Raw genomic sequence first — 27,816 nt, forward strand, 5'->3', positions numbered from 1 at the left:
ATCTTTTCAGGATGTAACTTGAGTATTTTCTGACCTTTAATCTTAAACATTCTTTTTTAACGCTGACAAATAATGCAACAAATTAAGTAAGGTTTTTCTATTGATCTGTTTGTTTTAGCTCATAGTACACCTGTCGATATGCCCAGCAGAGGACAAAATGAGGACAGAGACAGCGGCATTGCTCGGTCAGGTATCTGCTGTTTGTTTTGTTTGCCTACTTTTGACATGATGTTGCAGTTCTTTGACTTGTTGGATCACCTGGAATTTAGGCGCCTTAAGGACTGAAATCCAATCTTTTTAGCATCTGTTGAGTTTTCTTTCTGCTTTTGTCATAAGCCTTTATGCAAGAATATTTGTAATTATATTATTTTTTTTTTAGCTATGACTTTCTGGCTCTTTACCAGTTTATAAGCATAGAAAGAACTGGCTGGAACATCCTGCTTTAGCAAGGGAAGAGAATTTAGCACTGAGCAGAAAGAGGAGGCTGAGAAACCAAGAGGTCTATCTAGTCTAATGGGAGTGCAAGCACCTCTTATCTCAGAATACTTTTACTGAGAATAAGACTGCTTTTAGTTTGTTCTAGCAGGGAAGATCTCTGACCCTGTAAGTAGCATGTCCTAAGATGAGAATAGTTGTTTAAAATAATCATGCCACTTTTTGCAGTGAGTGAAAACTATTCTAGCTGTATCACAAAGATCAGCAAACAAGAACAATATTTGTGTGAATTTGTTCCCAGGCAATGTATAAAGAAAAGTGTTTAACTGACACTCGGTATAATTCAGTATGTGTTTGCTTTTTTCCTTCTTTTTTTGATAGCATCTCTGAGCAGTCTTCTGGTTACCCCTTTTCCATCTCCAAGCTCTTCATCATCATCTTCTAGCAGCTATCAACGTCGTTGGCTCCGAAGTCAGACAACCAGTTTAGAGAATGGAATTATTCCAAGATGGTGAGTGTCACACCTTTCTGCTTCCTACAGTTGCTTGGTAATAATTTAAGCTAAAGAGATCTCAGGCCTCTTTTATTTAAAGTGAGAAATTATGGTTTAAAAAATACTGGCAATTCATTCTGACTTGTCCTTATTATGTAAGATTGCCTATAGGAGGAAAGATTTTAACTGAATGTGAGCTACGAGGCCTGATTTGAAGTATACTCATTTTTAATGAATAGATAGGCTGTGTCAGAAGACCTCATTCTGGAAAGTAAACTGTTTCTGAAGGAACAACCAATTGAGATGAAAGCCTGTAACAACACCTCTGCCTTAATTATGCTACGTTATGATGAAGTCTGACTACTGAGCGTTTACTGAAATCTTGGAGTAATAGCCAAGTAGTGGCTGGTTCAGGTGTGACTTCTGCCAAAACAGGAGGAGGAAAAGAGCTGTGATTTAAAAACAAAACAAAACAAAAAAAAGACTGGCTTCTGTTTTGGAATTTTAATATCTTTTACAGCTCAGTGGCACAGCAAAGCATGGAATGCAGCACATCTTTTGTAGCTAATAAGACAAGAATGTGCTTGTCAGCTGCAAAATAGTGAATGAGTCTTGATTATCTGCTCATGTGTGCTCATCTACCTGCACCCAGAGACAGTGTGGAATTAGTGGAGAGCTGTGAGCAGTTTCTACTATTTGGCTTGTCTCTCTTTGCTGTCCTTGGTTAGGAGAATCTTAAAAACTGCTGGCTGAAATGCAGTCAGTCAAAAACACCTTTTGTTTGAAAAGCCCAGTTTGAAATATGTCCTTCAGAGTCGACTGCTTTTCTTACTTGCAACCCTTTCAACCTTTTTCTTGGGTATTCTTGCAGAAATATTTGTAATGTTAATTGTGCAGTTGTGCTCACTTAGCGATCATGCTTTCTAAATCAATCACACTTGCAGTTGAGAATGAGCTAACGAACATTTTGCTTTCAGTAAATGGAAATATTATTTGTCTAGTTTCCTAGAGCAATAAGGCTATGCGTATATGCAAAAGAAGTTAAAACATTGAGAGGAAAATGAATTATTTCCTCTTTGGAATAATTGAATCCAATACATTAAGAAACAGAAAGTGTTGTTGAAGTGTTAGAAAAATAAAACATGTGTTAAAGGAAAGTGGGCTGATTGTTCACTGAACTGTTACAGAATCACAGAATGGCCAGGGTTGGAAGGGGCCTCAAGGATGATGAATCTCCAACCCCCTGCCACATGCAGGGCCACCAACCTCCCCATTTCATAGCAGCCCAGGCTGCCCAGAGCCCCATCCAACCTGGCCCTGAACACCTCCAGGGATGGACGGGGCATCCACAGCCTCTCTGGGCAGCTGTTCCAGCACCTCACCACTCTCTCTGTAAAGAACTTACTTAAACACTACCCCACTCCTACTGGTCTTGTTATTCACTAGGGGGAATAGCTTGCTTTTATTCTGTGTTGGAGAATCCATGCTGTAGAAAGATCTCAGAAACAGGGCATTATTAGTTCAACCGTCTAGAATTACCTTTGGCTGGGGGTTCTTTCTGTGCCAAAAGGCCTCTTTGTAATACTTGTTTTACAATCACTTGGTGGAGAAACAGTAGGTTTCTGGCTGAATACTTCAATGACAACAGAGCTTGCATTTCAGTTTGTACAGCCAAGACTCTACAGTTTCAGTGAGTGATGTTTTAGGCCAATAGCTCAGAAAATGAGATGTGTGGCTGGAACTTCATGTGGCCATTGGCAGACAAGCTAGATCAGCTGCTTTGTTGAAAGGCTTTTCTTGCAGCCTGCGATTCTTCAATTTCTGTTCCTGGGAAGCAGTACAAATACTTGTGATGTTTCTGAGATGTTCACTGACCCATCATTTCCAAACTTCCTTGGGAATTTTGTCTCTGCATGCAAGTTCCTGAAGTTCAAATGAGGTTGTGTTTTTGTCTTGAGCTCCAGTTTCCCACAGACTGTTTTTGCTGGGGTTTTGTTTTGTTTATTTTTTCCTGTATTCCTGGACTTGTACCTTTTGTGATGAGAAACTTTTGTGTATATAGCTTTAATAAACCAATTAAACTGTAAAGCACTTATTTTTAGAATAAGCCTAGAAAGAAAGCTTAGGATTCAGGCTTTCATCTTAATAATTGCTCCACAGTGGCTTAGAAATGTGACAAGTTTCATTTCAAGATAATTTTGATATTGAAAGCTTTCAAGCATTTAATTATTGCACACTGACATTGTAGATTTCACTCCCAAACGAAGTCCAGAAGTAAGCTACTTCTCTAAAAGCTGTTGCTACGAATGTGTTCCTGTTCCTGTGGCTTTTTTTTGTCTTTACAGTTCTCTCCTTATAGTTCCTCAGTGTGGATTAAAAGCAGTTTTTCAGTTAAAACATTGCTTCCAAAAGAAATTTGGACAATATTGTTCTACTTACTGGTATAATATACATAAAGATAGATTTTTCAGGTTTATGTAAATAGTCAAAGGAGACCAAAGAATAAATTTCTTTGTAATGTATAGAGCTAAAGATAGAAGACAAATGACTTATCTGTACATAGTTAACTGTTCCAAAAAAGAAAACAAAAACAAAACAATTATTTTTTAGGTCAACTGAAGAAATGTTTAGTATGGCTGATGAGAGCTGCAGCTCCAATCCTGCAATGGTCCGGAGGAAAAAAATTGCCATCAGCATAATCTTCTCCCTGCCTGAAAAAGAAGATGCTCAGAGGAACTTCCAAGATTTCTTTTTCTCTCACTTCCCTCTTTTTGAATCCCACATGAACAAACTGAAGTATGCAATAGAAAAGGTACAGAATGCTGGTTTCTTTTAATGTGAAAACAAGTGTCGAACAGAAGGAAGAATTCTAGAGTCTGATAGATGAGGAGTGGGAGATGCGTGCTTTGAAGCTTCCCTCCCTCCTTATCCATGCAGTCTTGAGCCTGTGCCCAGTGTTGGAATTCAGCATTTGCTGAAAAGGAGGTGTGGTTTCCTTTCTAGTCAGAATGAAAATGGAGAGTTTTCTGCTATGGGTGCCTTTTCTTTTGTTCTAGTCATATTTCACTGAGGTTGTCCTGACTCCCTAGAGACTGTGGAAATGATGTTCTATTCTTTTCCCGCTGTTACTAAAAGAGTGACACCAAATCTGTGTTGCTGCCTTCCCCTTACTATCAGCAGTGGGTTATTATCTCCCCTTGTTTAGTTCTAGGATTGGTCTTTCATCATGAGATGGAGGGAGGTTGGCAGCCATTGCTGTCCTGAGTGGCTGCATAACACTGGGGCTAGATCTCAATTATTTTGACGTGTTTATGAAGCTTAAAAAATGAAGAATGCCAGTCCTTTAAGAAGCTGTTTTGTGTCTTTAACTCTTAATCAAGGCCATGATCTCATGTAGAAAAATAGCAGAATCCAGCCAGAGAGTGCAGGTTTATATCAGCCGTGTCATGGATGCCCTGGGAGAATTCAGGTGAGTTGATGGAATTCTGACTTACAAGGAGAGCTGTTCTCACACGTCTCTAAAGATATTTGTCACTTTGAATCATAAGCAATTGGTTGCAGGGTTTTGTAATTTAACCGGTCTTGAATTTATTGTGATTTTGTGCTGAGTATGGCATAAATTTTTCTTAGAGAACTTAAACAAAACTGTCTTAGCCTTTTTCAGAAGGAAAGTGAAACAAACTTTGTTTTGCTCAATTGCACTTTGGACTGTCAGTTCTTGAAGACTTTGTCAAGATTTGACTTTTGCTGATGTCTGTGCAGACAAGTGGATTGATTGTTACATTCAGGCAGATCACTTGTTTACTCCTAACTAGATGCTGGGCAGTGGAACTGACAAGAAAGTTGTTGTGAACTTCTTTTTGATACCTGGGGTAGAAAGGGACAATCACACTTCAAGGAAGGCAGGCCAACAGAGAGACAAGGCGTTGGTGGGATGTGGGTTCTGAAAGTCCAGAACGTGGGATGAAAGTGCTGCAACAAATAGAATGTTGTTCCCCCCACAGTAAATGATTTGCACTTCTCTAAATACAAATTCATTCTCTAAATACAAATTCACAGAGGAATGCAAGAGAGAGAAGAAGGAGATGTGATTTGTATGAAGACACTGCTATTTACACACAGATTTGAACGGACTAGTTTTGTGAGACACTGGTAATTGGAGATGTTTTCCAGGCAATCTCATTTTCTGTCTCCTAGCTCTTACATAAATAAAAAGCATTGGACAACAGAAGAGAAAATGTTCTACTTGTATTTGCAAATGTGATATGTACGTGTTAACACCTGACTTTTGGGGGATTTCTTTTATTTTTTTTGAGCAGAATTACCATCTGGAACCTATATTCTGTTCCAAGGATTGCAGAGCCAGTGTGGCTTAATATGATGTCCAATACCCTGGAAAAGAACCAGCTGTGCCAGCGTTTTCTTAAAGAATTCACATTTCTGATAGAACAGATCAACAAAAACCAGTAAGCTTAATCTTCCACTCCATACCTCCCACCAGTGATATTTCCTGAGAGCTTGTGTGCTACTCAGGGCACGTGGATATGTTCAAGCATTTAATGTGATGTTCTTTACCAGTGTTACTTTGGTCACGTTATCTTCTTTTTCCTAGGTTCTTTGCTGCTTTGTTAACTGCGGTGCTGACGTATCACCTGGCTTGGGTCCCAACAGTAATGCCAGTTGACCATCCTCCTATAAAGGCCTTCTCTGAGAAGCGTACTTCGCAGTTTGTGAACATGCTGGCAAAATCCCATCCATATAACCCTCTTTGGGCACAGCTTGGTCAGTGAAAATTTGAAAGCTTCAGTTTTCTCTATGACTAACATCCACTCCTCTTCTGTAAGCTGCTTGGAAGCGTGAATTCCTCCATGTCGTGTTAAAATCAGGTGTTGTTTCTCAGGCTAGACCTGGACTGCTATGGCTGAGCTTCATTGTCATTGCTGTCCTCTGCCACTGACTTGAGGAATTTGAATGGTAATAGAAGTCTAGATGACATTTGCTAATATTCTTTGGTATAAGCTGGGCGGAGTTACAAATGGATGTCTTGAATCAAGCTAAGCAAGTGTATTTGGACATCTGTTAGTGTGGCCTAGTTTTCTCAGTTGTTCTCGGTAACGCTGCTTGGTTAGGTAACTTCTTTAGACATCTTCAGAAGGCTGCAAGTGCTGGGAATGACCTGAACAGCCTGGGAAGAATAAAAGGAAATAGGCTGGATGGAGAGAATACAGTTGGGACTGTCCAGGCACCCCTTTTCTTCATAGAGCCAGCGTGGACAGCAAGAAGCAGAGAAAAAGTCTAGCAACTAGCAGTGCCTCCATTCATTCAGAGTTACAGGAATGGGGCTTGGGATAGGATTTCTCTTTATGCCCAGCTCCTCACTCTGTTCTCTAACATAACACAGCTTACAAATTATCTTGATACTGGGGATTAATTATGTCGAACAAGGAGATGAAAGAGAGCTGAGAGAATAATGCTGCCAGTGATCAAACCTTGAAAATTCTGGTGGGCAACAGAATTGTTGGTGGTCTGGGCAGCAGGTGTGAATTTTGCATCACATCAGCCTTAACTTTAAATGATGTACTGTATTGGCATATGAAGTAACACATGGGCACACCATGGGCTGCCTGCTTTTTCTTGCTTATTGTCTAGCTTAGTTCTCCGCAGTCACTGAGAAACTAAGAATTGTTACTTCAGAGATGTAGTTGTGGAATTGTTTCCTGTTGTAGCATGTCTTTAAAAGGTAACACAGAGTAGTAATGGATTAGATTTCCCAGGGAGGAAAAAGACAGAAGCTTGCTCAGGGTGTTGAGGATGGAGCCAAGCTGGAGGTAAACAAACCAGCTGAAGTGCAGGTGTGAAGTGGGCAGTGGGTCTTATGGTGACTCCCAGAGGTACGGCAGGTGACTTGTCAAGAAATGCTTTCTTCCTCTTGCCATCCTAAGCTGTGTGTTGCTACCAGCCCAGACGAATTCTCAAAATGCTTTCTGACTTGGTTTTGTTCTTTCAAAGCCCAGTAGTAGTATCGAATGGTTGCAGTAGCTGATGTGCGAAGTAAGATGTTGCCCTCTGCTGGTCTCTTTCTTTAGAAAGGGGGGAAAAAAAATAATTATGAGGCCTAAGGCTTTAAAATGGAAACGATTTCTTGTCGAGTATTTTTATGTACCTGCTTTTTCCACCTTCAAAGCTATGTTCCCACTACGTACTGATTGCAATTACATATTGGTACAACTGTAAATAAGCCAGTCTTTTAAATGTCATCTTCAATCTAATGTGCTTCACAACTGTATGTTTTGATGGCTGCAGTTTTGAGTTTTACTGTCTTATTAACGTCGCATTTAAAGTAAATTGTGCAAATGAACACAAAGCTTGAATCTGATTTCCATAGTAACTGTGTTCAACTTGAAAGAAAACATCTTCTATGGCCTTGCCAAACTGCTAGCCCTCATGGCCTGCCTGGCACTGGTTTTAATGAAATTCCAATTGCATAGTCTGTAGCTCAGTTTGCAATACTGAGGAATCAATGTCCTTGCATGTTAATCTGTGGGACTGTATGCAAGAGCAGCCTTACCTGGGGGAGGACAGGATAGCAGTGCCTCTATTCTCCAGTGCATTGCTTGCATCATGGGAATTGACAGATCTTGGCAGGGGAGACTGCAAGTGAGAGTGGTGGAACAACTGTCTCATTGATGCTTCTCCTGCAGGAATGAAGTCAGGAGCCTTATTGCTTCTGAGTCCTTTATGGCTCACAGGAGGTTAGGCATGCACTTTCTTTCACTGTTTTGCTTTCCTCATGTTGAAACCACATTTACTCTTGCTCTTGGTAGAAATCTTTCTAAAGGTATGATTGTCTCATTTAATGCTCTTTCATGAGGTCTGTACAAGAATTCTGGTGGGATACTTGGTTCAGAACATATGAGCAGCCCTCAGTAACTGCTCAGTACTTAGAGCACTAATCTAAGTTAGCTGGCAGCTTATAAAGCCCAAACTGGAGAAACTGGGTTTCAGTGTGAACACTTAGATTGCCTATAGAAAATAGAGTTTTTTGGTAGCAATTTCCCATCTGCTGCGTTGACAGGCAGTGGACGTGTCTTGAGTTAGTTCATCTTTATTTATAGTAGAGTATGCAAAAATTGCCTTATTGGCTGTTTGCCTATGTTTATTTCTCTCAGAACATTGGGTGGAAACCCTCCAGCTGATAGAAAATAATAGGCAGCTGGAAGATAAATACGTCTTCACAATGAAAGTATTGAAAGTAGAATACAGTGGTTGTTTTTTCTTTTGGAATAAAGGAGCATTTTTATTTCAGGTTATGTCCTAGTGCCCACCTTTCACGTTATAGTTGTGCTTTGAATAGTGAATATATCCCCTAGTCCTCCTCTACTCTCTGCCAAAGTAAAAGGTTCCTACTTGGAGTCAACCTCGCTAACATACAGAAGCACATGTGCCTTGCCCAGTAAGGAAGGGCTTATTTTATTTTATTTTATTTTAATCTCATTTATTAAACTGATACTGGATCTTTCTCTGTTTTTTATTTTATATCTCAGTCCTACAAATTCTCATATAGATAGAGTCTATGTGTTTAACTGAAAGGGGAAGAAAAAGTGACTGCAATCAAACAGAGTATCTTTGTGAGGGGAATAAAAAATAGCTAGCAGTGAATTAGGAAATAGCGTAGCTGGCTTCAGAGAGAGACTTTTTTTCTTCTTCACCATCTGTTATGTCAATTTCTACATGATAATATCTTGTAACCATTTTATAAATAAAAACCTGAACAGGAAGAAACTGAATAATAGCAGCCAAACCCTCACAAGAACAGCAGAAACCTTCTGGATGCAAACCAGGTGTGGGAAATGTGGAGGGATTTCTTTTGTTATTCTGTGCTTTAGGCTCTTACAAATGACCATGAAATAAATTGTCTGTCTGTGTCTGTAGTGAATGCTGTTTCAAAATGAATTCCATGTGACATTCTTATTTTCCTGTCTAGGTGATCTCTATGGTGCCATAGGCTCTCCGGTTAGATTGACTCGAACTGTTGTTGTTGGGAAACGTAAAGAGTTGGTGCAGCGCTTGCTCTATGTTCTAACTTACTTCATTCGGTGCTCTGAGCTACAGGAAAATCAGCTGACGTGGAGCGAGGCAGTTGGAGAAGAAGAACAAGTGCTAAATGGAAGCAAGATCACAACTGCGCTAGAGAAAGGAGAGATAGAAGAGTCTGACTATGTCGTTGTCACTGTCAAAAATGAACCTGCTCTTGTGCCTCCAATCCTACCTCCAAAAAATGATCCAAGTAAGAACCATACTGTTGCAGAGTGGGTCTATAACCCAAAAGGCACTTGCACTGTGCCAGCCTCTTCAAAAGAAAAGAAAGAAACAATAGGAAAAGTCGGTCAGAATTCTGAAACATCTGTCGACTGTCTAACTAGCACTTTACATAAAGGAGCAACTGACAGTGGGGAAAGAGCCGTGGCTGATACAGGAACTGTGCCCTGCCACTTTGAAGAGCCATCTAATTTGGAGGATGTAACGGATGTAAGGAAGAACAAAAGCCAGAACGGAAGAAAAGTGGAAAAGCGGTTGTCTGGTAGGTCGTCTGCTTTACCTTGTCCTGAAAGGTCTGGCCACAGGAGTTCACATTTAGAAAAGGTCACCTTTCGGATTGGAAGCTCTGCATCACCAGAGTCAGACTTAGAAACTCGAAGGAGAGAAATGGAAGAGAATCTGAAGGTATTGAGAAAAAATCCAGAGGTAATAATACACTGTGCCTCCAGTTCTACAAATCTGACTGTGGGTGCTTCCCAGAATCAAAAAGAAAGCTGTGAAGCTGCCTCTTTGCCATACAGTAAGCATAGTATTTGTTATGCACAGATCTCATCTTGTGAGGGGCAGGGGAGTATGCTTAATAACCAACATATGGAAAATAAAGGAACTGAAGTAAATTTAAAGAACACAGTTTCGGGTGAACTACTTTTGTCAGTTGATAACGTAGAAACTGTAACGTTGCCAAGCGTAAAAGAAACTAGAACTTCATGCTCTGGCAAGCTGGAGAGCTATTTGCCTGGCTGTGTAGAGGTAGATTCTTCTGCTGTCAAAAAAGAGTCCCCTAAACTAGGTGCTAAAGATGTCCCCTGTGGGGATGCTAGAAGAAAAACCCCCTTCAGAGTTGAGGGGGACATTCCAAGGAATGAGAGTTCAGACAGTGCTCTTGGAGCCAGCGACGAAGAAGGTGACTGTTGTATTCCTGATGGAGTGCGTCACGATAACGTCAGCAAGCGACCTGAAGAGTTTGCAGAAGTGGAACTTCCTTTACCAAGGTAAAGGAGTTTAAATGAACTTAACAACTGAGGGGAGTCAAAAGCTGTTGGTACGTTAAAGGTGTTCAGGATTTCGAGTCTGAAGCCTGCTGGGGTGTTGATTAAGTTGCTTGCAAACAAATCCATAACAGACCCAGGTAGTGTATTTCAAAAAGATGACCAAGACCAAGCTGTCATTTGCAGCGAACTTTTTTGACCGTGTTCTTCAGATGTTTAATAAAAGTGATGAGGCTAATTGCCTGAAACACTTAGTGTAGGCTGTCCTATTTGAAGACAAGCAAACTTCAGTGTTGCTAAAACTGATGATGACTAAATGCAACTTTGAATAAGAGCATCCCGTTTGAAAACTTGTGATCTTTACAGATGCACGTGGAGCTTCCTGATGCATGTTAAGTAGCTAGAGAGATATTTTTGCTGCTTGAGCTGAGTTTGAGAACTCAAGTTTAGCAAACCTGTTAAACACAGTAAGGCAGGGATCATAGATATCCAAGTTCTAGTGCATGTAGATTTGCCTTTTCTGAAATTTGAAGGAATCAGTACAGCACTGAAGTTACAAAATTATGGTTTCAAAGAGTAATTGATTCACAGTATTTTTAGTACAATTATTGATTAAAATTTGCAGTAAAACCAAGCGGAGGGGGTTAATCAAACGTTGTTATAATCTGAATGGAGTCTGTCAAGCAAGAATCCTAGCTGCTTTCTATTTTTTATTTCAGGTCAAACACAGTCAGCAGGCAGTGTGTGAAAAACTTTGGGAGATCACTTCTGGGTGGTTACTGTCATACCTATGTGCCTGATCTAGTGCTGCATGGAGTCAACAATGATGAAAAACTGAAGCAGTGTCTACTAGCTGACCTACTTCATGCAATGCATGTGAGTGAAAGTACTGCTCTGAGTCATAGCAGAAGTTGCTGATATTACTGAGAAGCTCCAGCAACGTGGTATTTTGTACTTTAGAACTTGCTTTGTTTTCTGTTTGCTGGTTCTTAACAGCCACACCTGACACATCATCCTTCTTGAAAGAAAGCTCCTTAAATCACTGCATGAGAAATCTTTTCACACAAGAATCACTTTTTTTCCTCGTATTCTCTTCAGTTTTCCCTTTAAGAGATAAACAGGGAAAAATGGTTGCAGCTTGAAGTTACGAGGGAAAAAAAAATCTGCAAAACCACTTATTTTCAGTCACAATTGGAGGCAGTTATCTGTATTCTATGAAGGTGTTCAGTGAGCTGTTGGAAACAGCTTGCCACTGAGTGGCATTTGTTGCAAGGCAGATAAGTCTTGTGGAAGCTTGTGTTGTACTAGACTTTAGCAGGAATGACTGACTTACTAAATAAAGTTAGTTGACTGCAGATGAGATCTTTGTGATATTCTTACTCTTAGGTACACCAAATGATTAATTTGTCCTTCACTAAAGTAACATGGAGTGCATCTAGTGTGCAACTTTACGTGTTTGTATAGTGATTGCTCACTGCTTCTTTACAGAGCAGTTAAGAGTTATCCTGCTGGAATGACTTCAGTGCAGTGTCCAAAATGGTGACGAGTGCAATTTATTTTTAAATGTCAAATTGCTTTAATGTGACACTGTTTCTTTGTGCACGCGTTATCTCTGTTCTGCATAGTGAAATCCCTCACAAAGGTGAAACATCAAATTTACTTTCGTTACAGCTGCATCAGTGTAACTAATATCCCATTCCTTTTGAAAGAACTTCTTCATTGAAGCTGGAATACCATCAGTGAAGAAAAAGTATTGGAGTTGAGATTCTGAAGCTCTACTAAAAAAACTATTTAAATGCCTTTATCAAATTGACAGCTTATACTTAACAGTGTTACTGGATGTCAACTCTCTCTGAAACTGGTATTCTGTCTCATTTTTCTTGAGATAATTCTGTTTTCCTATTGGACAAAAACATTCATTTGGATCACTTTATTATCCCTTGCCACAACGTGAATGAAAGTGGGGCAGCAAACTAAGTTGTGGAAACATGTATGCGAGCATGGCATAATGTTTGTCTTGTATCTATTGCAGCATCCAGTGCTAGATGAACCAATAGCAGAAGCTGTCTGTATCATTGCAGACACAGATAAATGGAATGTACAAGTAGCTACAAGCCAGAGAAAAATGATGGACAATATGAAGTTAGGCAAAGATGTCTTGGTGTCAAGTCAAGTATCCAGTTTACTGCAGTCTATTTTACAGCTTTATAAACTCAACCTCCCAGCTGACTTTGTAAGTATTACTTTGCTGAAAACCAAAGCTAATGAAAATTGTTTAGCTTAGTTAACAAGTGCAGAGTTTTGTGTGATGTGTGTTTTAGTGGCTCCTGTCAGATATTAGTTTATTGACGTAGCTAAGTTGGTATAACAGATTTAAAAACAAAAAACAAACCACAGACATGCTACAGTTCAGTTACTCATACTGTTTTTAACTTCATGTGTGATTAACTTTATTTGTAATAGGTTAAAATCAACTGCTTCGTAATAGATGTGACAGAACTAAAGTTACTTAGGCAATTTTAGCACGACCCTCACATATTTATGATTAGGGTTGTTAAACTTGACTTACATTTTTTTTTTTGTAGTTTTCCCAATTCCCTACTGTTGGAAGCTTCTGTCTACCTAAGCCAGTTTCTACCAGTTTTCTGTTCTTGGGCAACTTTTTTTTCAAACAACAGCTAGTGGATGCCTTCTCTCTTCCCTCTAAATATGTATACCTGTGCATGTCTACCTGACCTTTCAATTTCATGCATATTCTAGCCAACTCTGTCAGTCAGTCCTGCCTCAGATCACCTTACTGACATGCTTCCCACTGGATTCCTGGGAGGATACTGAAGAAAACCCTTTGGGTTGCAGCAGAGGACATTATTTTTTCTTATACTGCATAATGCCCTTCCTACAGCATCCTCTCCTGTCCTCAGTAGTAGAGTTCATCAAAGCAAATGAGTGGCTCTTTCTGAATTGCTGTAATCAGCCAAAACAACAAATTACCCACAAGTATGACAGCAGTTTTATAATTTTATAATACAGTTTTAAACACACCATTATATCTGGGGAAAGATTAGGTGTGTAAGTAATAGGAGTTTAAATTGTAAGTAAGCAGAATCAGTTTGTTCTACAGCACATAGCCTTGAAAAACTTTGTAGGAAGCCTGTGAAATGACTGGACTAGTAGATGGAATGGAATGATGGAGCTCAGTATTATCAGCTGTAAATAGTATTAGTTGATTCTGTTTGGGATAAAATTAGTGGTACTGATTATTTTCAGTTCTTGAAATCAAGTACTGGGGCCAAGAATGTGAATGTAAGTGCCCTTTCAGGATTCTTTTGGGCACTGGAAAGCCTGTGGGATTGGTTAATTGTAGTGCTGGCATTGGAGCACCTTACTTTCTGGCAGTTTTGAACTCATTAGTTGGTTATGCAATGGAAGTGTTTTTTTCCACTATTGCTTTGGGATTTTTTATATGCAATTTCTGTATGCTTTGAGGAAGTAGAGTATTTTTATCTCCTTTTCTAAATGAACAGTTACAGTAAAATGACAATCATGGACACTTGTGATGTTTCTGTAGTCTGCGTTAAAGATACTTTGGTTCTTCTGTCAGATTGTACAGATTTTTGCCAGCAGGAGCAGAATAATGAAAGAATGGAGAATTGGTCCTCTGAAGTCCAGGGGGAGAAGTGTGGCTCTTCTGTCATGGTCACGCTGACTTAAATTTGGACAAAAGTGTATGCACTAGTATAGATCAAATGCTTACGTGATGCTGTATGCTTGCAGATTCCTTTACAAGCACCAGCCTGCAGTTACTTTTCACATAATAGGGTTTCAGTTTGTTGTGGTACAACAGTAGTCAAAACCCAACCTGAGACTGAAGGAAGGACAGGTGGTGGTGTCTTGGTGGTGCTTGAGGCTGGCAGCTGTCCTGTAGAGAGCTTTGCAGTATGCCAGGGTGAGAGGGTAGTAGAAACTGCAATTGTTGCTTGCCAGCAGCATGTCAGAAGTTTCACCTGCTCTTTGCAGCTCATTTTGAGCTACTCCTGTGTTTTTAAATGTCTTCAATTTTTTTGATTCATTTGGTCAACGAGAAGCCACAGAGGAAGCTGAATGTCAAAATAAAGAAGACTTACGACTTATTTATTGTGCTTTGCTTACATGATTATTTTTTAACAAAATGGATGGAGATGAAAAGGAAAAAAGTATTTTCTTTAGCTTTCAGGAATGACAGATTATTTTATATAAAGAATCTCTCAAGACAATGTGTAGGTCGCCTTTAGGTGCTTCCTCAACTTTAAAGTAAAAGAATATCTGTAATTGTTCAGTTCTAGTGTACTGGAGTTGAAGTATGTGTTGAACTGCTACTCTGGGAACCAGCAGCATGTCTTCCTGAAGCACTGGGGGAGTGCTAACAGGCTTTCTGCATTAGTGTTACCTGTAATGGAAAAGATAAGGATGGCTTTAGGCTAGAATCCAGGAGTGCTATTATAATTATAATGGCTTGGGTGAAAACTGGCTTGAAACAGACAGATCAAACTGCTGTCAGAAAGCTTTTGCCTTTCCTCTACTAGTGGCTGTTATTTTACTGTTACGTAGCGCATTTGATCAAACGTCTCTTTGCATTTCACAATTAAGACCTGACAAAAATGCACAGTATCGTTAGGAATCTTTAACTTGCTCAAGACCATCAGAAAAATACAAGATAGGCTATACCTACCAGTAGGAGTCTTTTTTCTTTTTTTTTTTTTATTTAATTAGCAGAACTGCTTTCACAGGTTCTCATTTCTAACGCTTATGGTTTCCATTAAACTTAAACTATACATAGAACAATGGCCTGAAGATATTTACTGCTGTTTCTAATTGCAGTCTCCACCTGCTGGATGATTATGTATTTGATAATATGAGGTTCTGCATGTGCTTCTTGTTTTCATCTTCTGGAGCTTGGAGAACTGAACTAATTTAACTTCTTTTGAAGCGGACATCCCTGTGGGAAGAAGGAATATGTTGAATTGAGTTACCTTGTGTTTTGGTGCAAAATATGTGATAAGGCATCCTACCTGCTCACCTTATGAGTCACAGAACCACTCAGTAACGTAAGGGGCATGTAAGCAGCCTCTGGAGATCACCTAGTCCAACCCTCCTGACAAAGCAGGTTTCCTACAGCAGGATGCCCAGGAAAGCATCCAGGTGGGGTTTTGAATATCTCCAGAGAAGGAGACTCCACAACTTCCCTGGGCCACTTGTTCCAGTGTTCTGTCAGCCTCAAAGTAAAGAGAGGCCTTCAATGTCTTAAAGTTAGATGCATAATGAGATGTCTTAATTGTCTATAAGCCTGTTTAAAAGCAGGTTGGCAAAACGCTGCATCTAACTTTGAGGAGAATTGGTTGTGTTGGGTCTTGTTTCTTTTTTGCATTTGCCACAAGTTTGCTTCCTAAGAAAAGTGGAAATGCTCCAATTCCTTGAGGTGAGAGAGGCTGGTGTATTTCTTTTTAAACTTGCCAGCAGAACTGTAACATCCTCTCCACTTTTTGGAGTGGGGACTTTTGACGTTTTCTTGCTAATATGTGTCAGTGCATTATTGTAGCTAATGTCTGTGATGCTGCAGTTTTTCAAGTCATTCTGAAGTTTTTGGTCTGTGTTTACAGTGCATAATGCATCTTGAGGACAGACTACAAGAGATGTATCTCAAAAGCAAAATGCTTTCAGAATATCTGCGAGGACATACAAGAGTGCACATAAAAGAACTAGGAATTGTATTAGGGTGAGTACTGTAGATATCAGTCTTAGCTTATGGTGAAACTTAAACCAGTTATTTTCCTTTACAGTTTCTGAATGTAATCATTTTGTTCCCGTGGGGACTTGCTGCTTATTCCATATTTAGCATTCCCCTTCTCTCACGTGTCTAAAAGTGTAGAAATAATTTCCAGTGAGCCATCTGAAAATCAGCAGGCAGTTCAAAAGCAAGACTTAATCATTAGTCATTCTTAAATCTTAAGAAGGAAGAAAGTTTCTGATTTGGTAACTGTGAGGTCGTCCAAAAATGGTACTTGAGTAGAGCACAAGCTTTAAGGATGCACCTGCTGTGAAAACAGAAGAGGAAGGGGCAAGAATTGAACATACACTCTCAAAAAGATAGTTTTAGCACTGCGGTTAAAACTTAATTTGTCTTTATCCCAGCTGTTCAAGATCTCATTCTGAGAAGTGTAGCTTTAAATAAGGAGACTAGTAGGGTTTTTTTTCCTCACTCAAATGATAGTGTGCTTCTTGCTCCTTTGTTTTTTGAAGCATCTTATGCTTTTGTTGATACATTAGGAATGAATCGCTAAGCAGTGGCCTTGGTTACAGTAAGACACTTAGAATTTCCTTAAAATGGATGAGGAATATCCTCTTGTTTCTATTCTTTTATGTAAGTGATTGTATATTTTAAAGTCTCTCTTTTTTTTTTTCTTCCCCCAGGATTGAATCCAATGACTTGCCTTTGTTGGCTGCTATAGCAAGTACTCATTCCCCATATGTTGCTCAAATACTCTTATAAATTAAAATCTCAGGATAGTCATTCCCTTAAAATAAAGAATACGGGCATGTTGGAAGAGGAACAGAGGTGCCAAACACTGGTAAATGGGAACACTGAAAAAAGCAGATAACTGTACCTTCTACCACCTTTCCATTCCAATTGCAGCTGGATGTTTGGTTGGAGGACATCAGTTTACATAACATAAAAGGCATTCAGGTGTTTCTTATAATCTCTCTTCTGACTTAGTGACTGCATCCTTGCATTTTGTTTTGAATCAAAGGACAAAAGCTAACACTATGTGGCAGACTGCGAGCTGCCATCCAAAACGCTGCTCGAAACCATGAAGTAACAGTTACAGAACAAGTGGGCTGGAAAGGATTTCCACACAGTGTACTTCTGAGTGTGGTGTATGTTTCTTTGCTGGGGAAGAAAAGCTGTAAACTATGTATATAGCATTCCTATACACAAGTGTATTAGACGGAACATGATTTTCCTGCAGAGCAAAAGCATGATTTTGTATAGTAAAAGTGACCAGCTCAGAAAAGGAATCTGTTTTTAGCAGCCAAATGTTACCTGGAAATGGTGGTGTGCGTGAGGTGATGTGACTTTTTCCTCGAAGGACAAGAAATGAAGAAAGCTGCCGCTGCTTCTCTTTTAATGAGGTATTCAAATGGCTTATGACTAGAAGTAATTCTACCCCGAAAATGGAATGAACTTCTGAGATTCTTTTGTAGGAAGGCCTTATGGAATTTCTGCCACAAGTTTACATTTGTTACTGATGCAACTTCAATACCTTTTTGAGTTTCTGTATGAATTTAACCTGTGTCTTGGTGTCATCAAGTATTGCTATCCCTGAGGAGTGTGACTTTGACAAACTTCTGTATGATCCCAGTGCTGTAGTGCACGTGTGTACACACGTACACCAGTCCATTGGCACCAACTGAAGACAATCTTACTGGGGGAAGAATCTTTATGGAACCTTCAGTCGAAAGTATTACTTCTTTCTGGTTATTAGTTGGTCATGCTAGGTGTAAAAGGTGAGCATTGCTTCAAGTCAGATGAAATGTAGAGGGCGAACCCCCCTGATGTTTGCTATGAATATGAATGTTTGCAATTATCCTTTTTGGTTCTACAGGAATCTTAAACTGTCATACGGGTGCCTTTCCTTAGTAGATTAACTGCTTTGAGACCAGAAACTACTTCTCCATGAGTCGATACTGACCTTCTATATTTCTAGAAAGCAAAAGGAAATTTTGTATTTTACTCTTTTCATGTTGGTGATAACATGAATGTAAAACAATAATAATAATGCATAAAGCACTGTTGAGCTGGATGTGAAATCACGGACCAGACTGAGGAGAGAAAAGAAATCAAAAATATTCTTAAGGAAAAGGAAAAATAAATGTTGGACCATTTTGTTCTGAGCCAGCAGGAGCGAGGTCTGAAATTGACAGCTTGCAAGTGAGTCGCTGGCAAAACAATTGTTTGGGAATAGCAAGCTGAGAAACTTCTGGTCACCAGTTATTTGTTGTCCTCATTGGTGATTGGAGATTTTTAACACTGAAGGGATGCACTTTTATTAAAAGTGGTTTTATTTCATACTACCTTGATGTTTGGACTTTTCTACAGTAAACTTTAAATGATTTGAAACTATGAAATGTTCATTTTGTGAGTTGTTTAAATGTGGTTGGGGTCTTGATGAACCTCGTGTTGCTTTTTGAGGGGGAATGGGTAGGCTGGCTTACTGTGAGAGGGGTTGTTTCCAAGTAGAGGGATACCTAATATTCTGATACAGAGATTCTAAAGCTGTTCCTTGTATGCTGGCTTTCTGATCTGACATTCCAGGTGTTTCTTTTATTGTATTTTCATAGACTTGCCTCTAGCCTACAGAGGCTGGAATCTTTCTGTGGTTCAGGTCTATTCCTACCACGAATAATTAAGCAAATTTTTCATATCTTTGGTCTGTGAATCCTTGTATCTACTGGAAAGCAAGCTTTTCTCTGCATCTGTTTGTTAGATTTCATTCTATTTCACAAGGTCAAAACCAAGTGAGAACCGTAGAGCAAATCGTGTATTCCTGAACTGTCCCTGTATGGGGAGCCTGTGGGTGCATGTGTGTAGGACTGTGAAACTCCTTCCCTGCGTGTATATAAAAATTCCCATGTGCTTCTTCTTTTTCATGTCCTTCTTAATTAATAGCTGAATTTATTAGAAGACAGTTTCAGTTCTCCTAAGGCATTGGTGGGCTTTTGAGCTGAACAGACTGACAGTTTTTCACAGTGTGCAGAGACACCTTTGCTGTCATAGAGTTGGCTTTGACTTCCTTAGAACACACTTAGTGATTTCAAGGCTAATGCTGTCACAAGCAACATCTGATTTTTACCACACAGATTATTAAAAAAAAATAAAATTAAAAAAAAAAACCACAAAAAATCTGCCTTTTGGCAAGGCATTAAACTAATCCAGGAGTGGCATGTGTGCTGATGGTCCAAGTGTGTGGATTTCTTCAGCCCAGGCTGAAACTTTATAGTTCTTGCTGCTTTCTCCAACATGTTGCTGCTCTTCAGAAATCATACGAAGAACTACCTGGTTCTGACAGTTTTAGTTTGGGGAGGGGGAATTCAACATGAGATCTGTTTATTACCGTTCAAAAGGTTTTAGTCTGAAGAGAGTTGAATACATATCTCTCCCCTCCACCAAATGTACTACCTCAGTTGATGGGATTCCACCTTCTAGGGCTTTTTTGACTCAGTCTTTAACTTGTTTATGGTAGCATCTTGCCATTTATGTGACGTAGTATGGCATGACGGGGCAGTAGGTGTTTACAGATGCTGTTAGACATCTTATAGGGCATGTTTCTGTTTCTGTTTTAATTGAATGAGGTGATATGAATGTACAGAGGAGCTGAAAGATGATGATGTAGCTTAGTTTTCAAAAACTCCAAAGTTTTTATCAGTATTATGTAGGTTTCTCTGTAAACTCAATAAATGCATACTTTAAGTGGGAGTGCACACTCTTTCCAAAATCCCACGTAAAAGCAGTTTACACAATGCAGTTTCAGAATGTATTTTTTCAGGCAAGACTCAGCATTGCTACACAGAGGGGAGGGATGAACTACTAAATTTCGTAGCATTTCAATGAGCTCCTTAACCTAAAACAATACCGAGGTTGAATTATGTTAATTTCAATAAGTACTTTCTGATTTAATGTATGCGTCTGTCTTCTCCCCAAAAGAAACAAATGCATACTTACTTATTAATTCATATTTCTAATTACATCTGCAGAGTAACAGATGGGACTTTGCCACCCCCTACTGAATGCCTTTTTTAAAAGTCAAAAAGCCTTTTTCGATGCATCGAACTCTTGTATATAGTTTACACAAAACAATCAGTTATTCCTCAAGTATAAATTCTACTTGAGTTAAAAGGACCCGGATCAAACCGAAGTCTGAACTGCTGAATGCACTCTAGATGTGTGGTTTTTTTATATCAAGTATGCTACTTTGTCATACACAGTAGGATTTCCATAGAGATAAAAACATGTGTTGCTATTTTGCATGTTTGGAGAGCACAAGTTTTTTTTTTTAATTTAGGAATGACTGAATACTGATGTCAGGCTACATGTTTTTGATGGCTTTTTTCATATAGTTGTTTATGTACATTGCCACTTTGGTCTATTTCTCTGCGGCATTTGGTGCAATAAACTTTCTGAAATTGATGTAATTGGCATTTGGTATCTTCTTTCTTAAAATGGACTGCTGAAGAAGTTGTGCTTGTCGGCTAGCGGTGCATCCTGTTACCTGTTAGTGACATCAGTGAGAGCTGCAGGAATCGTCCAGCTGGAAGGCTTTCCAAGCTTTGAAACACGAATACCATTCGTAGCGTTGGAAGCCTTGCTCTGTTTACATGTGGAAGAAAAGAACTGGAGCAGAGTTTTGCTTTCCACTGTTCCTTGCAGTTAGTTAAGACCCTGGCTGTTGCTGTAAGTTCTTCAGAGGTTCCATGTGTGTGGTTGGCACTGAGCTCAAACGCGTGTGAAGAGGGCTGTCAGAAGAATGCCACTATTGCACTATATGTCCTTTTTCTGTTACTGAGTGATTTCAAAATAGAAAGTAAGTGCCACTATGTGTGTACCTGGAAATGAGATTGTTGGTGGGCTTAAGCAAATGAGTTTGGTTTTGGTTTTAAACAAGGTAATCTTCAGTTTCTCAAACTCCATGAGCAAAGTTTCAGCTTAGTACTCCAGACTGAAAAAAGCACGTGCAGCATCCATCTGATTTTAATTTGTGAAAGCTACTCCATTTCAAACTGTCAGCTGGATGCTGATTTAAAAGCAGTTTGGATGCGGTGCTCGGGGACACGGTTGAGCAGAGAGCTGTTAGAGTTAGGGTAATGGTTAGGTTGTGGTTGGACTTGATGATCTTTAAGGTCTTTTCCAACCTGAGCGATTCTATGATGCTACCTAGAAGGCAGTGAGCAGCTCAGGCTGTTAGGGGCCTGGGATCTGCAGAACACTTCAGGCTCTGCAGCTTACTGGAAACTCCTTTTTATCAAGTAAAAATGGAAGTTCAACTGGAATTATGGTCAATATCTCTGAACAGGTGGGGCTGTCAGTGTGTAAGCACTTCTCCGGTAGACTGACATTTCAGACATTTGCTTTGTTGACCAAGCTAACAAGAATTGTGAGTAAAACAATAATAACAATAATAATAATAATAATAATAATAATACAACCAAAGGAAAAGAAAGAAAACGCACACTCTGGTGTCAAGGACATTCTGCAGTGCTGTGAATATATCTGCTGGCTTTCTGGTCTGGCTGCAGTGAATATCGACATGGAAGCATTTGGAAATATATGTACTTATTTATGGTCGAAGGTTCTAAATGGTTGTGTACACACAGCTGAAGTAAGGGGAAATGCCTGCTGCGTTGTCTGCTACCACTCCTGTTTGTGTGTCTGCAGGTATGGTGATGTTCTATAGTTATTAACTAAACTTGGTGTCTGGTTTTTTTTAGTTTGAAAAGTCCATTGAAACAACAGCGTTGTGGTGAGCTGTAACTCTAGTCTAGCTCTCCACTTGGCAAATTGTGTAGCTGCCTTCCTTCTGTGCTCAAACGAGACTTTCTCTTGCAGCAATTTAATACCTAACCACTTTAACATGGGGAAAGCACTGTTACCGTGTCCAGCCTTTTATTTCTGTCATGCTAGGTGCATCTGCAAGCTTCTGTCACATGCTCTGGAGCTCCCTGGTTCATTTGAGTGCAAGTGCAGTTTTCCTGAATTGAAAAAATGTTGGTGATTCTCTTCTGGATGAACAAGTAGAATTTGGCTCACGTAAATGCTAGGATAGGGTGAAGGAAGGGGCAGGGCCCTCAGCTAGGAGCAGGAGAAAAGCACTGAGAGAGAATCCAACTTCTGATGTCTTTGATAGCTGTTGATCTTTGGGTTGGCTCCATGGTTTGCGCAGTGCAGGAACCTTGGCTTCTACTCAGAATTTGGATGGTCCCATGGAGTCTCTTTGGTCTGACATAAACTATTTAAAAATATATAGATATGTATACAGTGTATTTCTGCTGTTGCAAACAAAAAAAACCCACATCTTAAATTATTAATGTCCCTTGTAACCGACTTGACCCATCTTCCTTTTCAACAGATGGTGAAGGGAATTGCAGAACCAGTGAGGAGATTCTCCTTATGCTACGTAATGAGGAATTGAAGGCTATAGCAGACATAAGTAAACATGAACAGTGCTGCAAAGCAACCAAGTCTTGTGCCAACACTGTGTGGTCTTTCTCCCACTTCACTAAATGAGGAAGTCCTATAAAACAGCAGTTTTCCTATTCATTGTTCACACACTGTATCCTTTGGCTTTCTGTGTTTATGCAATTGAAGAGAGAGCAGGACTGAGAATGCTAAATGGGATTTTGAACATAAAGGATATGCAGCTGAGTGATAAACCATGGGACTGTGACCTGCAAGGCTTCCAATCCCATATAAAAATAGCTTAAGTGGCCACATGCTAGTAATCCACATGCTGGAAAATGACTCTCATAATAGTTGCAGTCACTTGGCTGTTTGGAACCATCCCAAAGCTAAAACAGTTTAAGCAGTGCAAGTAGCATCTTCTCTAGAAATCCTAAAGGTCAACGCAAGGCCAAAGGGCTTAGGAGTGACAGTCGAGCACTTAAAAATAAATATAATCTCATAAACTGTTTTTCGTCTGCTTGGAGCTTCGGAGATTCCTTTGTGATCTAACAAAATGGTGTTAGACAGAGGGCAAGCTCCCATGAGGAGTCTCCCACTGCGACAGTAAGCCTGTGGGAAGAGAAGTGTTTGTGGATGCAGAAATACGGGTTGATTCAGAAGGCTGAGGTCTTCCCAGAGCCATGCTTGTGGATAGGAGTGTTGCTGTTTTTCTCTTTTGGCTCCATAGAGTTCCTTAAGGTGGCTAAGTCTCCTAAAGCTTTCCCCATCAGCTTTGACAACTGTAAGCCTTTTGCATTTTTAAACTGTTTCTGGTTCCCTACGGCGTGCGACTCTTTTGACGTTTAGTTGTGTGGCTGTGCTTTGTGCGATATTGGTACTCGTACGTTTCCAAACCAGCAAGATTCTCTTTCCATTTGCAGGTTGCAGATAAGGGTACTGCAGCCGTGGTGCGGGGCTCTGAATTCTGCTGGAGAAGACGCCTCACCTTTTTCCTTGGTGCTGGTGGCTGGGAGTAGCTTGGATCATGACTGGCCGCTCGCTGTGAGGAGCCTTTGTACCTGCCCAGATCCCAGGCCAGCCGGGCCCGTGCGCCATGGCCTTGATGTTCAAGAACACAGGGAGCTGGCTGCCTAGTGGGAACATAGAACAAAAACAGAGTTAGTGCTGAGAAAAAGTTGTTTTGTTTTTTTTTCCTATTCGGCTCATTGTTTTTAATAATGCCTTGCAGCCCCCTGTAGGAGCTTAACTGCCATTTCATCTTGCAGACATCAAATCCGATGACCTGTTGAGCAGGGCCTTCTGCATGCCTGCCTGATGCAATCGTAGAATCACAGAATGGCCTCGGTTGAAAAGGACCACATTGCTCATCCAGTTCCAACCCCCTGCTATGTGCAGGTCACCAACCAGCAGCCCAGGCTGCCCAGAGCCACATCCAGCCTGGCCTTGAATGCCTGCAGGGATGGGGCATCCACAGCCTCCTTGGGCATCCTGTGCCAGTGCCTCACCACCCTCTGGGTGAAAAACTTCCTCCTAAGATCCAACCTAAACCTCCCCTGTCTCAGTTTAAAACCATTCCCCTTTGTCCTATCACTGTCCACCCTCATAAACAGCCGTTCCCCTTCCTGTTTATACGCTCCCTTCAAGTATTGGAAGGCCACAATGAGGTCTCCCCCAGCCTTCTAAACAATCCCAGTTCCCTCAACCTTTCCCCCATAGAGGTGCTCCAGCCCTCTGGTCATCTTAGTGCCCTCCTCTAGACTCGTTCCAAGAGCTCCATGTCTTTCTTGTACTGGGGGCAACTCCCAAAGTTGGTGAGGAATTGACCCAACTGTGTCAGTGCCTTACCATGAGGCATGTAACTTAAACACCAGTGTTTCAAGTGAGTTGGTCAGGCTCCTGGCATTTAAAACATTTGTGTTAAGCCCAACCATGGCTATACCCTGCAAGGGAGGTAGCCTTCACTGGTTTTCCATGATGCCATTTCCTTCCCGCAGTCATCTTGTCTGTTGCTTAGTAGTGGGGAAGAACAAAGGGCAAAAGATGCAATGCCCATTTGTAATGCTGCCAAATAAATTGAGTGTTGTAGGTAATTCATGGGCTGGTGGGTGTGGCTGGAGGAGTTGTTGTTATGCATTTGCATCCGATGAGCTCTGAGGTGGTGGCTGGTGGTGGCTTCCCAGATTAAGAGTGCCCAAGTGCACTCGCAGTAGGTAAGAAAGCAGGTAATTCAGGAATGCTGTTCCCATCTTCAAAGGGCTTCCTCTCCTGAGCCTCGTGATGTTTGAACTGCACTGCTGCTAAGTAGCTAATCCAACTAGTTCATCTCTGGGATCATACTAAGCTTTACAGAAAAGCTGGCTTGCCCCTCCCCCATTGCTTCTTCCTAAATTAGCTTTCTCTGCTTTTGATTAAAATGTGTGACGTTTTCCTGCATATATTGCCTTGCTGATAGCAGCTGCTTTGGCAGCCCCTGAGCGAGCTGGCGTGGAGGCTGCAGCTGGAGCTTAGAAGACTGTAGTCCATGGTCTGATGTGAAAGCTGACAACTGGGTGAGTTCCATTCCTGGAGACAGCGTGCATGAAGCAAGAGTGTCTCAAAGCAGCTGTCCCAAAAAACCCCAGTAGCAAACTACACCTACAGGCTGGCTGGCTGCTCATAGCACAAAGTGCCATTCCTTTTCCAGCAGAAGGGAGCGGTGCTAAGAAAGCATTGTAACCACAGTTCTGCACACTGCTGAGCTTGCTGGCTGTCAGGGGTGACATCTCTGGCAGCAACGGGCTACATTTGCATTGTCATGCTTCCAGCAGTTTGGTGATGATCGGCTGCCATTCTGCCTTGTCCTCAGCTGTGATGCCCAGTGGAACCATGCTGAGGCTGCAACATGACTGTGAACTTCAGAGTGGGCTTGCTGAACTTTGAGGTGGTTTTACACACTGCAGTGGGTATAGAACATCCCAGTAGCACAGCCTACACCCTGCTTATCAGTGTCGTATGGTAGCATGTGGCAGTGCTAAGAAGTGCTCTGGAGACACTGAACCTCTCCGCCATCACCCTGTATCATGGCCTAATCTGGGTGCCATGCTGAGCTAACTGAGCTGATTCACCACTTCAAGTTCTCGAGCAGATCCAACCGGCAGCAGAGCAGGAATTTTCACCCTGTGTCTGGGGCTCAACATCAAAGAAGCTGCTGTTTGTTTTCCTGGCCTTTTGGTAATGACCGCAGTTCCTCCCAGAAGGATGAGGTGAGTGCTAAAGGCATGCAAAAGAGGCTGGGACTGAGGTTAGCACCTGATCTTCTGAGTGCTAAGTTAATGCCTTTGTCATCCAGCAGTCCTGCCGACCAGGCTAGGTGTGTGTGTGTGTTATGGGGAGGCCTATTCTTCCCTTTTCCCTTCCTAGCAGGTCCTGTAAGAGTCAGAAAGTATCTGGCATCCAGGCACCTATCTTTTAGGAAATAAAAAATGAACTCTCTCATGCTTACGTGCTGCCTCAAAAATGTGTGCACAATTGCAAGGGTGCCTGTGAGGGTAGAGAGGTTTAGCTGAAGGAATCTGACATAGATGCTGCCAAAGAAATGCATTTTGGTTTTCCAAACACCTGTTTCTTTGCCCTTGTGCATCTTTATTCTTGGCTTAGGATGCATTAGTAGTGTAGAAAAAGTAACTTGTGACAGGCTGCTGGGCAACACTCAGGGAGAAATAGCAGGAGCTGATGTCTGCTCCAGGATGTGCTCATTTTCAGGAAAAAAAAAAGCAGTAGTGAAAGATGACAGTTGTCTCTGAATGAGCTTCTCATTTGAAACAGTGGGAAGGTGTTATAGGCAGGCATGTGGAGTGTGCAAGATGTTAACTCACTGCTTCACAGCAGCAGCTTATGGGCTGTGCTTCTATGCAGTGATGTGCAGATATTTGTAAAAAGCGTTTCTCTGTGGCAATGCAGAGTCTTAACATCTTTTTATCTGAGTGTAGAAAACTGGTATGATGTGGATTTGCTCTGAAGCACGTGTGTAATCTGAAATACTGCAACTAAGATTAAATTGGCTTTAAACTATGTGGAATGGTAGGGGCAGGAGGAAATAGAAGAAGAACGAGCGGCAAAGTAAAATGGAGTTGTAAATTCCAGTTCTCTGTAGCAACGTCTGTTAGTTCCTAATTCAATCTTGGTGCTATGTGTTTTAATCTGTACGGTGGGACTCAGAGCATCAAAAGTGGCCCTGACCGACCAAGATGTGACTGTCCTGCTCCAAGGGTTTGTGTTGGCATGGCAGTCCCCACAGCTGTTCTCCAGGAGCTGATGTGGGCCAGCTGCTGGGGAGCTGAGGGCAGAGCATCCCCACGGGGACAGGGTGCCTTGGGGGTAGTTGATATAAGCCATGTCTCAGAACAAAGGCGTTTGGATGATTTCTTTGGGCTGCTTGAGATCAAGAAGCGGCTCTTGTAAAGGTGGCTGCTAGAGAGACAGCACAGGGATGCTACGGCCTGAAGGACAAGTAAGGTGATGGCTGGCTGTGACACAGCAACACGCATTTGGTGTTGACCTTGTGGATCTCTCCTATGAGGACAGGCTGAGAGAGCTGAGGCTGCTCAGCCTGGAGAAGGCTTCTGGGAGACCCGAGAGGGGCCTTTCAGAACCTAAAGGGGGGCTGTAAGAAGGAAGGGGACAGACTCTTTAGCAGGGTTGTTGCCCAGAGAGGTGGGGGGGGGAGGGAACACCATGTAAAAGGCCTTCTGACTTCTTTTGGAGCTACAGCTGTTGTTTGTCAGGTCTGATATTTCTCCATGCAGCCGCTCAGCTCCTTCAGATGGGGTCAGCTGGAAAAACACCTAACACGAAGGGACAGCTCGAGGAAGCACACAAGCCCTGAGCAGTGGCTGCTAGGAACAAGGTCAAATGATGCCCAAGTGGATGTGGCTGCATGCAAAGCCTTAAATCTCAGACCCCAGCTATCACAACTGGGTAAACAACGGAGTCTTTGTGTTATTGCAGTGTGTTATTTCACTTTAAGCATAGCGAATCTGAAGTTTCTGTAATTTACTAATCACCTCGCTTCCTTTGCCCAAGTTACCTGGCAGATATTAAAAAGTTGCTTTTAAACCAGCAACAGAACTAGATGCCTGCTGTCTTTCACTCTTGCTGGCACCCAGGGCTTCTTGGTGCAATGCAAAAGCAATTAATAACTGCCTGTAAGTGTTACTAGCTGCACGTCTGAACTTTGAAGCCTTAAAACTGAAAGCATGTTGATAGCCTAACTCCGAAGGCAGGAGGGTATCAGAGGTCGCTCAGACCCAAAGGACCTGCCTGCTTTGCTGAGCAGCTGACTCCCATGTGACTTCTGCAAAGTAGAAGTGCAGACAGCATTGCAACTGCTC

General features: G+C 41.2%; 2 protein-coding genes across 6 annotated transcripts in view; one reads left to right on the forward strand and one right to left on the reverse strand.

The window, feature by feature from the left end:
- The window catches only part of FNIP2 (folliculin interacting protein 2), a 46,478-nt gene extending 26,020 nt beyond the window's left edge, over nucleotides 1–20,458 (forward strand). For all 5 annotated transcript variants that reach the window (XM_048941371.1, XM_048941373.1, XM_048941370.1 and 2 more), the window contains 11 exons: nucleotides 119–190; nucleotides 817–946; nucleotides 3,539–3,740; nucleotides 4,309–4,397; nucleotides 5,248–5,394; nucleotides 5,541–5,710; nucleotides 8,913–10,239; nucleotides 10,956–11,112; nucleotides 12,269–12,469; nucleotides 15,873–15,988; nucleotides 16,684–20,458. In XM_048941371.1, the coding sequence (XP_048797328.1) occupies nucleotides 119–190; nucleotides 817–946; nucleotides 3,539–3,740; nucleotides 4,309–4,397; nucleotides 5,248–5,394; nucleotides 5,541–5,710; nucleotides 8,913–10,239; nucleotides 10,956–11,112; nucleotides 12,269–12,469; nucleotides 15,873–15,988; nucleotides 16,684–16,762 (2,690 nt within the window). In that variant the 3' untranslated portion in view covers nucleotides 16,763–20,458. The remainder of the gene's footprint in view (nucleotides 1–118; nucleotides 191–816; nucleotides 947–3,538; nucleotides 3,741–4,308; nucleotides 4,398–5,247; nucleotides 5,395–5,540; nucleotides 5,711–8,912; nucleotides 10,240–10,955; nucleotides 11,113–12,268; nucleotides 12,470–15,872; nucleotides 15,989–16,683) is intronic.
- A 990-nt stretch (nucleotides 20,459–21,448) lies between these two features.
- Nucleotides 21,449–27,816, reverse strand: part of C4H4orf45 (chromosome 4 C4orf45 homolog) — a 31,587-nt gene continuing 25,219 nt past the window's right edge. The window contains 2 exon segments of the mRNA XM_048941400.1: nucleotides 21,449–23,495; nucleotides 23,497–23,577. Coding sequence (XP_048797357.1) covers nucleotides 23,429–23,495; nucleotides 23,497–23,577 — 148 coding nt within the window. The 3' untranslated portion in view covers nucleotides 21,449–23,428.

This window comes from Lagopus muta, chromosome 4 (genome assembly GCF_023343835.1).
Source record: "Lagopus muta isolate bLagMut1 chromosome 4, bLagMut1 primary, whole genome shotgun sequence".
Classification (NCBI taxonomy): domain Eukaryota; kingdom Metazoa; phylum Chordata; class Aves; order Galliformes; family Phasianidae; genus Lagopus; species Lagopus muta.